Source organism: Mercenaria mercenaria, chromosome 4, assembly GCF_021730395.1.
Source record: "Mercenaria mercenaria strain notata chromosome 4, MADL_Memer_1, whole genome shotgun sequence".
Taxonomy (NCBI): Eukaryota; Metazoa; Mollusca; class Bivalvia; order Venerida; family Veneridae; genus Mercenaria; species Mercenaria mercenaria.
In genome coordinates, this window is record NC_069364.1 from 56,360,437 (window position 1) to 56,377,231 (window position 16,795).

Consider the following 16,795-nt stretch of genomic DNA (forward strand, 5'->3'; position numbering starts at 1 on the left):
CGCGGTAAAAATGGATCAATATCAAAATAATCATAATCTCGTAATGGTACATCGTAGTCTATAAAATCGGATTTAGTCCCAATCCTTGAATTTGTGTCCCCACACACAAATACCTTTCCTTTATTTTGATAAAGTATAATATCATTCTCTAACTGTCTAAATAAATCAGTTTCATACAGACTGTGTATCGGTGAATTTTCGGGGGCAATGTATGTAGAACATATATAAATATCGTTTTGTACTTGAAAGAAATGCTTATCCAATTTTAGCCACATTATACAATCAACATCATTTTTTATTAATTTTACACCTTTAATAATAGAGTTATTAACATAGGCTAAAATGCCCCCACTGCTCCGCTTAGCCCTTTTATTCTGAAATTTCCTATACGAATGAAAAAGTTTGTATCCATTTAGCTCTATATTTGATGATTTATTGGTCCAAGTTTCACTGAGAAATATAATATCGTATTCTCCAATGAAGTTTGTGAAATCAGTGTTAGTTCTTTTTAACTGCGAGAGTCCTTCAATATTCCAACTTATACACCGGATTTCTGCCCTGTATCTCTCCTAGCCAGAACCGGAAGCCGTCTCACCCCTGTATAAACGACCATCGATGTAGAGCTTGTCCGTTACCAGGTAAGCTTCTTTTCCAGACCTCCTTGCATCGAGCATGACCGGAATCAGTTTCCGTCGGCGTTCCATCACTTCAACCGGAAATTGCTGACTAATACCATAAGGCCTACTTAACTTTTTGGCGTCCATGCGCACTTTTTCCCTATCTGGAAAATATGCAAACTTTGCAACTATAGGCCTTACGCTTGCAGGCTTGTATTTTCCTATTCTGTGAGCCCGGTGAAGCTTAACATCCGATGCTGCATTTTCATGTCCTAACTTTTCTTCTATAAAAGACAACACCTTATTTACACAATCGGAGTCCTTCTCTCCCTTTTCTTCTTCAATTCCAAAGAATAACAGGTTATCACGCATACTCCTCCCTTTTAAGTCTGTGATATCTGCTTTTAATTCCTGCTCCCTTTCACTTTGCTCTTTTTCTAGTTTCTTAAGTTTCAACATCACTGAATCGAGCTCTCTTTGTTTTTTACTTAAATCTTCTATACAGCTACTGTCATGGTTACGGCTGATCTCCATTTCCAAAATTTTAGTTTCTAGTCCGTTGACTTTTTGATCTAAACTGTCTAGACGACTTGTAATACCGCTAACGGTTGTTTGTATAGAGTCTAGTTGCGACAGTTTTATTTCTATACGATCGAGCCGTTGGATTAACGTGGTAAAGTGATCACTGCTCAAGTTAGTCACTGGGGTCATCGGTATTTGTGACTGTTGAATATAGGGTGGCCTAGTTGGTGACCCCAAATTTCCGACAGGTTGATATTGAAAAACAGGTGGAGAGAATGTTTGTTGATTTTGATTTACAAAGTTTGGACTTGCCTGTTGATATCCTCCATATCCTGTCGTGTTAGGTTGATATTGACTGTTTTGTTGAAGTATCTGTTGAGACTGAGTAATTGGCTGTATGTTATGTGCCATAGCTAACCTTTTCTCACTGTTACTGTCTTTGTCCTGAGGTGAACTTTTACTCTTTTTTCTCTTTTTTCCCATTTAGAGATATTTCCGAGATATCCGAGATATCAAAAGTTTATCACTTGCATGCTTTAAGCATATATATCCCCTGAAAATCCACTTATTTTCACATTGTTTATGCATTTATAATCACTTATTTTTCCGAAAATATAAAAATTTTCTTTTAACTGAGGGATTTTATAATTAATTGGGTCCTACTGGTAATGAGAAACAAAAAAAGTACGATATATTTTCGCACTAATTAAATATCGTTACTTTTCGTAGTTTGATTTTGGCGCTATTAAAAAGATGTTTAGTACTTTTTTCAACAGTTTTAAACAAAATTGTGTAAAGTTTATACAAAATATATGTGCCAAAAAAAAAATGAGAGAAAATTTACTCAGAAATAACAAATATATAGGCCTATTTCGCAATTGATTTTGACTCTAAATATAAAGATACTCAATGCTTATTTTGTCATCATTGTTGCAAATAATTTATTTTTTATATATAAATGAGTACCAATATTGTCTTTCAGTTGCGAGAAAGTTAAATGAAAACAATCAATAATAAACCATATCCGGCTTATTTTCACAATTATAAAGTTATTTCCTTTAGCGCTTTTGACGCAGCGTAAACAAAAATATTGTGTTAATTCCATCACAGTTATTGCTACAAAATCAATTATTTTGTAATATGTATATATATATATATATATATATATATATATATGATCATTAGAGGAATAAAAATTAAATTTAAAACAGAAGCAAAATTTTACAGCTTATTTTCGCACTTATAAAGTTATTTTCGTAACCAAATTTGACGCATGTAAAAATATAATATTGCTGCCTATTTTCATATGATTGGTCCAAGATCATTTACTTTTCGTTTGTAAGTGTGTATTGTTAGGATTTATATAATAATATAAAATCAAATTAGGGATATAGCATATTTTCTAAAAGTAAACCTTAAGCTCTTTAAGCCTACCTCAAAATAAGAACATATTCTGAAAATGTTAATCAAGCAAATCAAGTAGAACAAAATGGCGTCAGATTTTGCAGGAATCAAAACTTCGCGGGTAATTCTTTGTTTATATTTGCGTTTAGATAAAGCGAAGTTGTTTATAGTACATATATTTGCTAGATCTATTTATTAATTTCCTTTCTAGGTCAGTCCGGCTTTCTTGCATGGAAATTCGACGTCGCACACATGGCCATTTTCAGCCATTGCAGAGTTGATCGGTGAGTGAAATATTTCAATATTTGTATAGTCCTCTTGACAATATTTAGCCTAGCAAAAGGTTCATTCTAGCGCATATATAATATTCTGTCTTTTAAGAAAATGTGTTTCAGCCATTGCAGAATTGATTGGTGAGTGAAATATTTCAATATTTATGTAGTCCTCTTGACACAATATTTAGCATAGCAAAAGGTTCCTTCTAGCACACATGTAATATTCTGTCTTTTAAGAAAGGAAGTGGCTAGGGGTCCAGATACCGGACCTCTAGACAACCCGTACAGGGACGGCTGGAGGTCCAGTAATCAATATGAATACTGAGAACGGTATTTACAAAGACTGAAAGAGCAGTCTATATTTAATCTTTAAAAACGGGAGATGATTTCAAAAATTTGTTTTCGTATTTTTCTCATTGTTTTAAATACATGGTAAGTTACAGGAACAGAAGTATTTATAATTCTTTAATCCCGGGATAAACTAGTCCAAATAATTAGACGTGAAAAAGTTGTCATTTGATGTTCAACAGTTAATATTCCGACATTTTACATTTTTACTATCAAAGCCTTTTTCGACGTCTAAACGCCAAGTATGAAAGAAGTGTAGCATAAAATCAATCTCTAAAACATTATAAAGTTGGTAAACTTTGTACCTAATAGGAACAAAAATACCTTTGCTTCAATTCTGCAAGGTTAAAATGATTTACAATCCATTATTATCCGCGAAATGACGCTTCATCTTTTTGACATCAAATGTTTATATTTGACATGCCACCATCTTGTTTCGAAATTGAAAGTACCAATTAAATTTGATCGGCGTAGACGAAAAAATATTTCCCGCTAAATACTTTAATTGTAATTTTGATTTTTTTCATCATAAATGTATATTTTCTATTTTTATCCTTACAAATTTTAAATGTCTCTTCTGGAAATAGAAAGATTATTGACATTTATAGTTTCTCTGCATGAGAAAGAGAAAAGGTAACTTTCGTTCAAGAAATGATTCTAATATGCAAGTCATGTTTACATCCGGAACACCCTCGGTTATTACCGTGCCACTAAGCAAAACTTTCAACGGATTGGATACTGGATTAATTAATCGGTTAATTAATAACAAATAAGGTAAAATATAACTTTTAATTGCTGCCATAAAGCACATTTATGATTATTCTTCATACTCAATCAGGGTTTCAGAAATCTGCAAATTTATACCAAAATTATAATCTGGTAGCCCGAACAATTAAGTTTATTTGACAATGGCCATTTCTGTTTATTTACTATGTGCTTCTATACTACAGTGGATGGAATGATTAAATTATTAGAGGTTTCATAATTTTAGCCATACGCACATTGTCATCAATTTTGTTCTCTTAAATAGCAATAATCATTACCTCTTTTTCTCATTTTAAAAGATAAAACTATATGTTTTTAAACTGAGAAATATTATCAGGAGTACTCCTGATAGTTATTGCAACATGGCTTAAAAAGAAATGCAAATCAATTTTTATAAACTTGCAAATTCCTTAGAACTTACTTAAGAGCTGTATGAATTGTAATTTATCTCAAAATTATTTAAAGTTGATCCTGTCTGATTCTAAACAACTGCCTGGTTTAATAAACAGACTAGAACCGCGTTTATAACATCTCTCAGTTTCTTGACACTGTATTCACTTATCCGAAATTATGTTTGTCCAAAATTCTGTATACTTTCTGATATTTTGCAAAATCATGGTCGATTTTTTTTTGCAGGTTAGGCAAGTATTTAAATTGAAAAGCATAAACAATCAGTGAAAGCACTAACTGCCTCAATATCAAATATCTGTCTTTCGATTCTGATCGCTCGATAAATATTGAGGTCAGCGAAACTGAAAGTACACTTTGGCAGGTGGCGCTAAAATGACGTTATTTTCAGACTGGTTTGCATATTGTTTTAAACAATAGCTATCAGCTACTTTGATGTTATTGGATCAGTCTAAAATCAATCTTGCACATGTTTTTGTAAACATTTGCCTGCGGGTACGATTAAATGGTTAATTGTTTGCCGATTGTGACAGTAGGTGTTAAGATAATTAAAGCCTTGGGCATGTATCTCTTGATAAACAAGGGGATTATAGACAACTATCAAAATTATATTTGAAGACTTGATTATTGATTTCCGGGCAACTCGATATGGAGTTTCACGGTAGCCCGCCGGGCACGCTCTGAAAAAATTTAGTAGCCCGACAGAATTTTCTGGTAGCCCCTGGGCTCCGGACATGGGATTTCTGAAACCCTGCTCAATGTGAAAAGCTCAGTCATTGTTGCCAGAAAGTCGTTTAAAAACCTTCAGATCAAAATTCAAATCTGAAGCGATTTTTGTGCTATACGTTATTTCAGTTCAATGTTAAGAGCTGACATAATATGGAAAATAAAGAATGTAAAATATCAATTAAAATGAACGTATAAAGTGATATGAGTTATGTCAGGTCTTATATTTAGGACTAGGGATAAACACGATCGCAAATTCGACAAATAATCAATAGCAATTTGTACGCCGTAATCGGAAGCTTTTATTTGTTTTTCTCGGGACTGATGAATTAAAATAATAAACTTAATTTTATCTTTAGTATTTAAGACATGGATTGTGCTCATGAATTGTTGAATTAGTTTTACTGCTTGAGTAAATAAATAACGGTAAACAATAAAAGATTCCGATTACGGCGTACAATTTGCTATTAATTATTTATCGAATTTGCGATCATATTTTTCCCGGGATTAAAGAATTATAAATTTATACTTCTGTTTCCTGTGACTTACCATGTATTTAAAACAACGAGATAAATACATCAACAAAATTTGAAATCATCTCCCATTTTTAAAGATTAAATATAGTCTGCTCTTTGTAAATACCGTTCTCAGTATTCATATTGATTACCGGACCTCTAGCCGGCCCTGTACATACGGGTTGTGTAGAGGTCCGGTCACTGGACCCCTAGCCACTTCCTTTCTTAAAAGACAGAATATTACATGTGCGCTAGAAGTGACAGCTGATAGGTTATGAAAGGTTTGATTTACAGCACATCAAAAAAGTTATACCCGTTTGACTATAGATTTAGATAAATATAAATTGATTTATTTATTTCATAACTGGATTAATAAGATCAGTTGTTGTTTACAGACAATGCCTATGATCCAGATGTAAGTGCATCTGAGTTATGGATAGATAAAAGAAACATAAGTAAGGTGGACTGTTTGACGTTTGTTGACAATGGAAATGGAATGAACCAAGAGAAACTTTACAAAATGTTAAGGTAAGCAACTATTTCAAAGCAAGCTTTAGAAACTACAAGACACTGTTGTTCAGTAAAAAAAAATCATCTACAACATGCTAGCACTTTAATAGTCAAATTCAACAAAATCTTACTTTTCCTTTTATCTAGTATAACTAAGAATTTTCATTGTGATTTTGATTAAAGTAAATGTTTCATTATAATATAAACAGTGCTTTACACATTGAAGAATTTTTATGCCCCCAAAGGGAGGCATATAGTTTTTGAACGGTCTGTCGGTCTGTCCGCATTTTTCATGTCCGGTCCATATCTTTGTCATCCATGGATGGATTTTCAAATAACTTGGCATGAATGTGTACCACAGTGGGACGACATGTCGCGCGCAAGACCCAGGTCCGAAGGTCAAGGTCACACTTAGACATCAAAGGTTATTGCATTGATGGGCGTGTCCGGTCCATATCTTTGTCATCCATGGATGGATTTTCAAATAACTTGGCATGAATGTGTACCACAGTAAGACGACATGTCGCGCGCAAGACCCAGGTCCGTACCTCAAAGGTCAAGGTCACACTAAGACATTAAGGGATAGTGCATTGATGGGCGTGTCCGGTCCATATCTTTGTCATCGATGGATGGATTTTCCAACAAACTTGGCATGAATGTGTACCACAGTAAGACAACGTGTCGCGCGCAAGACCCAGGTTCGTATCTCAAAGGTCAAGGTCACACTTAGACATTAAGGGATAGTGCATTGATGGGCGTGTCCGGTCCATATCTTTGTCATCGATGGATGGATTTTCAAATAACTTGGCATGAATGTGTACCACAGTAAGACGACATGTCATGCGCAAGACCCAGGTCCGTAGCTCAAAGGTCAAGGTCACACTTAGATGTTAAAGGTCTTTTTTCATGATAGTGCATTGATGGGCGTGTCCGGTCCATATCTTTGTCATTCATGCATGGATTTTAAAATAACTACGCATAAATATGTGACACAGTAAGACGACGTGTCGCGCGCAAGACCCAGCTCCGTAGGTCAAAGGTCCTAAACTCGAACATCGGCCATAACTATTCATTTAAAGTGCCATCGGGGGCATGTGTCAGCCTATGGAGACAGCTCTTGTTTTAGCTAAATTGAGCACTTCAAGGTGTGTGCTTAATGTGAGCCTTTGTGATAGTCATGGTTTTCTGTTCTTGTTAAAACTTAAGAGTTTACAAGTATGACCAGATCTTATTGAAAGTTGGACAGGCTGAGAATGTTTCCCTGAATAAAACCATGGACAGTTTGGGAGTATTGACAAGTTCAAATAATAATAAAAAAAGATTTGTTTAAACTTTAAATGTCACATTTTCTGAAACTATTAGAATGTCCATCTCTATGAAATCTAGGTCAGATTTGAATATGGGTTATCTTGGGTCATAAACTAGGTCACTAGGTCAAATTACAGCTAAAAAAATTAACTCAAAACAGTTTCTACATGGTCTTCATAAAACTGTCAGAATGCTTTTATCTATGAAATCTAGGTCAAGGTGGATGTCAAAAACTAGGTCACTGTGTTAAACCATAGAAAAACCTTGTTTACACTAGAAGTCACATTTTGTACCGGTTTATCATTATCAAAGACTATCTTTGTTACTCGGTTTGTAAAGTCTAGGTCATGTTCTAGGTCACTAGGTCAGATTGTAGAAAATCACCCTTAAAACCCTTACAGGTCACGTTTCCTACTTTATATTCATAAAATTGTATCAGAAAATGTTTTTCTCAGTGTAACCAGGGCCTAGTTTGAAACTAGGTCATCTTGGGTAAAAGAACGATTTCACAAGGTCAGCTAAATAGAAAGAAAAAAAACTTGTCATAAGGCCAAGTAATAGAAAAAACACACTAAAGGCTACATTATTTGTCTGATTTACACACAACTGTGTATGAAATCTTGGTGAAAATTAAAACCAGGTCAAATCATAAAAAATCTTTTTCTTACTCAATGGTGTTCAGGAAACTGTCACAATTTTGTCTTTATGAAATAAACTGTGCAAATTGATGTCAAAAACTAGGTCGCTAGGTAAGTTCATTGAAAAACTTGTTTACATACGTAAAGCCACATGTTATACCTGATCTTCATGTAATCTGGTCAGATTGTTTGTCTTTATAAAATTTAGGTGACTTTCAAGGTTTGTTCATCTTAGTTAAAAATCTAGGTCATTGTTAACATTCTACCTGATTTACAAGAAGCATGTTTTAACAAAATTTAGATCAGAATGTATACTAGGTTAACCGAGGTAAGAACTATGTCAAGTGAGCAATAAATTTTCAAGGCCCTCTTGTTTATATTTTATTTATATTGCAAATATATATTTTGTTGACTTTTCAGTTTTGGTTACTGTGAAAAAGTTACAGTTGGAAATGTAAAACCCATTGGTTATTATGGAAATGGATTTAAGTCAGGAAGTATGCGACTTGGCTCGGATGCAATGGTTTTTACACGTTGTTTGACATCAACAAGTGTGGGATTTCTCTCGCAGACTTACCTGAAAGCTTCTAATGCTGAGGCTGTAGTGGTACCTATTGTAACATGGGATATAACTCCAGCTGGCTGTATCCTTCTGTGTAAGGGAGAATAGACATGAAGTGTGTTTTAGACCAAGTTCATGAATCAGGGTTTTTAAGTGACCTCTCAGTATATAATTGGCTCATTAACTCTCGATTTGTAAAATATTATTCCCAAAATAAAAATTCCTTTGGATTTTTTAACAAATTATTACTGATGAACCACTTGATAGATCCTCACTAAACTTGATCTGTAGCATTCTGGTATAAAATGTGTTCAAATGATTCCACTTGACCCCTTTTAGGGGCCACTAGAGCTAAAGCAGAAAAGCATTTAAACTACACTCATGAACCTCTTGATGGATCTGCACCAAACTTTATCTGTAGCATCCTTGTATATAGTTTGTTCAGATGGCTTTGCTTAGCTCCTTTAATGATCTACTAGAGCTAAAAAAGCTTTTAAAAAAACTTAAGATAATTTCATGAAGAGCAGTATGGATCTTCATGAAACTAGGTCAGAAGGAAGCTCATCTGGTCAAGATCTATAAGGGCCTCTCCCAATTCTGCTCAAATAGTGGCACTTAGTTCTTTATGGGCTGCTAGATTCAAAAATTGAAATGCCCTTAAATCTTCATCAGATTTGGTCTGTAGCATCATTGTAAGGTCCTCTCTTGTTTTTGTTCAAATGGGGCACTTGGCCCCTTTTTATGGCAACAAGAGCTAAAAATAGAAATACCTTTAAAGGACTTACCTTGAACTGCTTGCCTGATCTTCATTAAACATGGTCTATAACATTATTGTAAGATTCAGTGTTTCATACATATGCAAGGGTCAGGTGGGCAACTAAGGGCCACTTAGCCCTCTTGTTTATTTTGTATGGCAGATGGACAGATTCTTTTTTGTGCCCGCCCGCCCCCCCCCCCCCCCTCATGAGTGGTGGGGGCATATAGATTTGCTCTTGTCTGTGTGTCCGTCCGAAGCGTGACGCGCCTAGCTGAAAATGTATTTGATATAAATTGATGAAACCTTGTATGAGTCTTTATCATGATATGAACTTGCGCACCTCCTATTTTTCGTCTGGCTCTGCCCCATATTTCCAGAGTTAGGCTCCTGAAATAGTCAAAAAGGCACATTTTCACCTTGTGACGCACCTAACTCTCAAAAAGTATTTAATATAAAGTTATTAAACCTTGCATGAGTCTTTATCATGATATGAACTTGCGCACCTCCGATCTTTCATCTGGCTCAGCCTCCTATATCCAGAGTTATGGCCACTGAAATAGTCAAAAATGCACATTTTCACCTTGTGACGCACCTAACTCAAAAAATATTGCATATAAATTGATTAAACCTTGCATGAGTCTTTATCATGATATGAACTTGCGCACCTCCTATTTTTAGCTCGACTATTCGAAGAATAAGTAGAGCTATCCTACTCACCACGGCGTCGGCGTCACACCTTGGTTAAGTTTTTCGTACCAGTCCACATTTTGACAAAGTCTTTTGAGGTAAAGCTTTGAAACTTTCAACACTTGTTTACCATCATCATGGCCAGTTATAGGCAAGAGCACGTAACTCCATCAAGGATTTTGGCTGAATTATGGCCCCTTTTGACTTAGAAATCATGGTTAAGTTTTTCGTACCAGTTCATATTTTGACAAAGTCTTTTAAGATAAAGCTTTGAAACTTTCAACACTTGTTTACCATCACCATGGCCAGTTATAGGCAAGTGCACATAACTCCATCAAGGATTTTGGCTGAATTATGGCCCCTTTTCACTTAGAAATCATGGTTAAGTTTTTCGTACCAGTTCATATTTTGACAAAGTCTTTTAAGATAAAGCTTTGAAACTTTCAACACTTGTTTACCATCACCATGGCCAGTTAAAGGCAAGAGTACATAACTCCATCAGGGATTTTGGCTGAATTATGGCCCCTTTCGACTTAGAAATCTTGGTTAATATTTCGTACTAGTTCATATTTTGACAAAGTCTTTTGAGATAAAGCTTTGAAACTTTCAACACCTGTTTACCATCACCATGTCCAGTTATAGGCAAGAGTACATAGCTCCATCAAGGATTTTGGCTGAATTATGGCCCCTTTTGACTTAGAAATCTTGGTAAAGTTTTTCGTACCAGTTTATATTTTTTGTAAAGTGTTTGACATATGGCTTTGAAACTTTTATCACTTGTTTAGTATAATAGTCTGTATCTGTAGGAAAGAGAAAAAAACTCTGTCATCTATTTTGGCTGAATTATGGCCCTTTTTAGCTCATCTGATTTTTTGAAAAAAAATGATGAGTTATTGTCATCACTTGAGCGGTTGTCGGCGTCAGCGTTGCCTGGTTAAGTTTTATGTTTAGGTCAGCTTTTCTCCTGAACTATCAAAGCTATTGCTTTGAAACTTGGAAGACTTGTTCACCATCATAAGCTGACCCTGTATAGCAAGAAACATAACTCCATCTTGCTTTTTGCAAGATTTATGGCCCCTTTTGTACTTAGAAAATATCAGATTTCTTGGTTAAGTTTTATGTTTAGGTCAACTTTTCTCCTAAACTATCAAAGCTATTGCTTTGAAACTTGGAATACTTGTTCACCATCATAAGCAGACCCTGTACATCAAGAAACATAACTCCATCTTGCTTTTTGCAAGAATTATTGCCCCTTTTGGACTTAGAAAATCAGTTTTCTTGGTTAAGTTTTATGTTTAGGTCAGCTTTTATCCTAAACTATCAAAGCTATTGCTTTAAAACTTGCAACACTTGTTCACCATCATAAGCTGACCCTGTACAGCAAGAAACATAACTCCATCCTGCTTTTTGCAAGATTTATGGCCCCTTTTGGACTTAGAAAATATCAGATTTCTTGGTTAAGTTTTATGTTTAGGTCAACTTTTTCTCTTAAACTATCAAAGCTATTGCTTTGAAACTTGCAACACTTGTTCACCATCATAAGCTGACCCTGTACAGCAAGCAACATAACTCCATCCTGCTTTTTGCAATAATTATTGCCCCTTTTGGACTTAGAAAATCATTTTCTTGGTTGAGTATTATGTTTAAGGCAACTTTTCTCATAAACTATCAAAGCTATTGCTTTAAAACTGGCAACAGTTTTTCACAATCATAAATGGACACTGTACATCAAGAAACATAACTCTATCCTGCTTTTTGCAAGAATGATGGCCCTTTTTAGACTTAGAAAATCATGGGTAGGACAATATTTCTATTATACAAAAAAAATCAGATGAGCGTCAGCACCCGCAAGGCGGTGCTCTTGTTGGACTTTGAAATTGGTTCTGTTTTCATACAGGTCCATGTTTTGTCAAAACTATTTGACATATGGCTTTTAAACTTTGAACACTTTGTTTATCATTATGATTTCCATCTGTAGGCAAGAGTACATAACTATTTTGACTGAATTATGGCCCTTTTTGGACTTTGAAATTGCCTCATATATTGACATTTAGTGCAAGACTTATCGAAATCATAGTAATACAGGAACATTGTCTAATCTATTTATTTCTTTTGTCTGAATATCCGTGGTAATATTTTGATCCCATTCTTCAATCAATTCTTCGAATAGTCGAGCGCGCTGTCATCAGACAGCTCTTGTTTATCTGCCTCTGCCCCCTATTTTCAGAGGTATGGCCCCTGAAATAGGCAAAAATGCACATTTTCACCTTGTGATGCACTTAGCTCAAAAAGTATATATGATATAAATGGATGAAAACTTACATGGGTCTTTATCATGATATGAACTTGCACACCTCTTATTTATTTGCTGGCTCCTCCCCCTATTTTTAAAGTTATGGCCCCTGAAATTGTCAAAAAATGCACATTTTCACCTAATTATGTGCCTAACTCAAAAGGTATTTAATGTAAATTCATGAAACCTTGCTTGAGTCTTTATCATAATGTGACCTTGCACACTTGGCATTCTTCTTGAGAATCTTAGTGTTTATTACAGAGTTATGGCCCTTGAAATAGTCAAAATAGTGGATTTTTTGTTTGTGATGCTCATAGCTCAAAAAGTATATGGTATAGAATAATGAATCCATCTCATAATTTTTTTTTGAGGCTATACCCCATTAAGACTGCAAACATTTGAATTATTTCCCCTTATTTGTGACAAATGTACCAGTGGGGGTGCACACCCTGTGTCCTACAGACACGTTCTAGTTCTAACTTTGTCTATGACAAACAGTTTTAAATTAGTACTTGAATTGGTAACTGCTTGCAGGAACCATCCTCTAAATGAATTCTTTCGGCAAAAAATTCAGTGTCATTTTACATTGATGTTTTTTCAGTGTGATACAAAGCATGCCTGAAATCCTGCTATTTTTCATCACGTTTCTGTTGCCTAACAAACAAACATATTCTCTAATTTCACCTGGAGCACAATTTTCTACACCTTTTCTAAATATGTTTATAAGTCGGCTGAACCTCTGCCAGTATGTTCTAAGGCAAAAATTTGACTTCAAACTGCTATAAAGGTTGAAAAGATATCACCAACCAAGAAGAATAGACAGATAAAGAAATTTGTAACTTTGATGCCTTAACTGATGTAACAGTGACAAGGAAGAACAACTCAGAGAGTTTGACCAATCTAAAGGCCATCCTTAAATACTCTCCTTTCAAAACAGAAAAAGATCTGATGGCTGAGTTAAAGACGTTAGAGAAAATGAGGACTGGAACCAACATAATCGTCTTTAATTTGAAACAGTATGTTTCTTAAGTACACTTACTGAACAGTTTAACTTTAGTTTCTTATTTACATAATTATATTGTAAAGTGACTACAGTCTAACCTATGTTTCTGATGTACAGGCTAACCTGCCTTAAACAGTTATTCGACGGAGCAAGTAAAACAGCCATTTACTTCAAACAGTTGCTAAATAGATTTGTTTTGTTTTGGGTTTAACATTAATACTGTTTTTCAACAGTATATCAGTCATGTAACGGCGGGCAGTTAACCTAACCAGTGTTCCTGGATTCTATACCAGTACAAACCTGTTCTCTGCAAGTAACTGCCAACTTCCCCACATGAATCAGAGGTAGAGGAATGATATCAGACACCATGTCTTTTATCAAATCGTCAAGGAGAACATACACCCTGCCCAGACTCACAACGACGTCGCGATCAGTAGATCAACGCTCTCCCTATTGAGCTGAGTGGGCTGGCTTGCTAATTAGAGGTCAGTTCAAAGAGAATACTACTTGGGGGCCAAGTGGTTAAGGTAACTGACTTGAAATCATTTGCCTGCGTTTAAGCCTTGCTGGAGGTGTTGAATTCTTCTTGAGAAGAAGCCATCCAGCTGGCTTACAGAAGGTCTGTGGTTCTACCCAGGTGCCTGTCCATTATGAAATGATGCGCGGAGGGGCAGCTGGGGTCTTCCTCCACCATTAAAAGTTGGAAAGTTGCCATATGACCGATGATTGTGTTCTCTAATTCTTTATCCTAGTAGAAGAGAGCTTCATGCTACCTTTAACATTGTAATTTATTTGTGATTCCTCCTCTTTTTCAGAGACAATACAGAAAATCTGGAGCTGGATTTTGTCTCAGATCCCCATGATATAAGAAACCCAGAAACACCAGTCATTGATTTAACATCTATAAACAGACCTATATATACAGCTTCACCAGAATACAGAAGATCCTTAAGAGTAACTAGATTTTAACAACATTCTGAAACTTATGGTTTAGGCCAGCTAGTTTTAAAACGTAGCATCAGTTAGGCGAGCTTGTTTAAAAATGTAGCATCATGTAGAGTAAAGTTGCATGTCTCCAGATATTTTTAAAAACAATGTCTTTTTATACGCCCGAAGGGGGTAGTATTATGTTATGACACCGAAGTCTGTCCATCCGTCCGTTAGCAATTTCGTGTCTGCTCTGTAACTCTTGAACTGCTTGAAGGATTTTAAAGAAACTTGGCACAAATGTTCACCACATCGAGATGAGCGCATGTTTTGGATGGCTCCCTTCAAGGTCAGTGTCACACATAGGGGTCAAAGGTCATAAGACTTGTTTCGTGTCTGCTTTGTAACTCTTGAACTGCTTGAAAGATTTTAAAGAAACTCACCATATCGAGACAACGTGATGAGCGATGCTCTTGTTGTTTATTAGTACTATAAGAAAATAAACAAACATGATTTAATGTGTCCAAGACTATATTCAGTTGTAAAAACACCTGTAGAGTTTATACAGTTGACACACAGTCTGTTTAATTTGCTTGTCTAGAAGTTCCAGATGTGTCATAGAAAAATTTAGGTCTTGGAGTATATGTAGTTGGACTTCCTGTAGGACAAAATCGGCGTTTGGTGACTCTGGTTGTGTCCAAGCAGATTTCAAGTCCTGCTTCAGAATTTCCTATGTTTTTAGAGAAAAAAACATAAGACAAGAGCAATGGCAGTTTTCAGGTGTTATCATGTATTGCAAGTTTGCTCCATTTTATGTTTTGAAACATGGTTCGGTTTTATCATTGGTTATTGAATGTTTTAAACAGTTGGTAATAAATCTGAGTAACCAGTAAGGGTTTTGTAATTATAAATGAAGTGGTTTCTGCAACATTGTATCATCTGGATTTATTCCAGTTATATTTTACTGTAATACCATTCTTGTTCAACTAAAATATCAAACACTGTTTATGAAACAAAACTACACCTGTATATTTAGCGTAACACTAAATATCACACCTTAAATTTTAAGTCAAATTCTGGTTATCTTGAAGAAAAAATCTTGGTTTCTTCGAATTCAAGATTTTGAGTCTGCATTGTATGTTGTTGAATTGGTAGTTAGTAAAGCATGAAAAAAATGATGAAAAATATGATATACATAACATGGTACTGTTAGATTAGGTTGCTGTGAGAAAAATAGACCATTGTTTCTGTTAAATAGTGGCATAAGTTACTTTATTTTCAGGAATACTGTTCTATCCTGTATTTGAAACCAAGAATGAAAATTGTTATACGAGGACAGAAAGTGAAGACAAAGTTGATATCTAAATCGCTCTCACAAACTGAAGTGGATGTGTATAAACCGACATGGCTTGTATCCTTTTATTAACAGACTATCATTGATAGTGTTCACTGTTCATCTTTTGGTAAGTCATAGTTTATGGGTTGATAACCATGTATACAGACCCTTAAGATAAACATTAAGTGTACTTTAGATTTATGACCATTAAGATAATTATAGGATAATATCCATGATTGATAATTTAGGCCATCCAATTGTGATTCGAGTATTAGTAAGTACTGTAAGAAAGTACTGTAGATAGGGTAAAATTTGTGAGGGCTTTATTTTTGCAACAGCGCTTAATGATATAAATATTATATTACATGAGTGTCTTATCGTCTTGAATTTATTAAACAAGTTGAATAAAATAATCAAATGCGAGGCTCTGCTGAGCATTTTATCAATTTTATTCAAGTTGTTCAATAAATTCAATGTAGAAAGACACAGATGTAGTATTCTTTTTGTCACGTGTTAGCTTTTCCTGATGAAGTATTAAAATTTCTTCTTTCTGTACATATATTGGACCAAGTCGATTCGATCAACATCTCTTATACTTAAAATGACGTCAACGTCAAAGCTTTATTACACTAGTGTAATACCAAAATTATGTAATGGCTTTATTTCATGTGGTACGTGAAACGTGATAAACCCAGTTCTTAACAAGGCATATAAAAGAAATCTTAGAATAAAGTTGATTCAAAGATAAACTCAATCAGCATTGCTTTAAAGAAAGCCAGGAACATCAGTGAACAAACTGCTTTGCATAACTGAAGTTTTGTTTGGTAAATATGTTGTCAGAATGGAATATTGTTGTATATCTTGAATACAGTCTGTTTGCACTGGCCTGGCTCTTCAGTGTACTGATTGGTCTGTATTCATTCTGTTACTTTAATAGTTACTAGCTAAAATGTCTTTCAGAATTCATAGTATTTTAACTACTCGGTGCAAGAATAAATAGAGAAATAGAAAAAATAGTGCATAGTTTGGTAACTATATAAATATGCATATCTGATATGGCAGTGTAGATGGTCACGGCCAGTTTAACATATCAGTCAAGCAAATGTACTTCACAAAAAACATAATATTGAAACATACACGGGGTCTGCTAGCCCACGCACACATCAGTATCAGAACCTGGGTTCTTCCCAAACA

At 34.9% G+C, this 16,795-nt stretch overlaps 1 protein-coding gene across 1 annotated transcript in view; it reads left to right on the top strand.

The window, feature by feature from the left end:
- Window positions 1–2,594: 2,594 nt before the first annotated feature.
- Window positions 2,595–16,795, top strand: part of LOC123551795 (MORC family CW-type zinc finger protein 3-like) — a 40,486-nt gene continuing 26,285 nt past the window's right edge. The window contains exons 1-7 of the mRNA XM_045340991.2: window positions 2,595–2,664; window positions 2,755–2,827; window positions 5,976–6,108; window positions 8,457–8,680; window positions 13,201–13,351; window positions 14,154–14,292; window positions 15,548–15,676. Coding sequence (XP_045196926.2) covers window positions 2,629–2,664; window positions 2,755–2,827; window positions 5,976–6,108; window positions 8,457–8,680; window positions 13,201–13,351; window positions 14,154–14,292; window positions 15,548–15,676 — 885 coding nt within the window. The 5' untranslated portion in view covers window positions 2,595–2,628. The remainder of the gene's footprint in view (window positions 2,665–2,754; window positions 2,828–5,975; window positions 6,109–8,456; window positions 8,681–13,200; window positions 13,352–14,153; window positions 14,293–15,547; window positions 15,677–16,795) is intronic.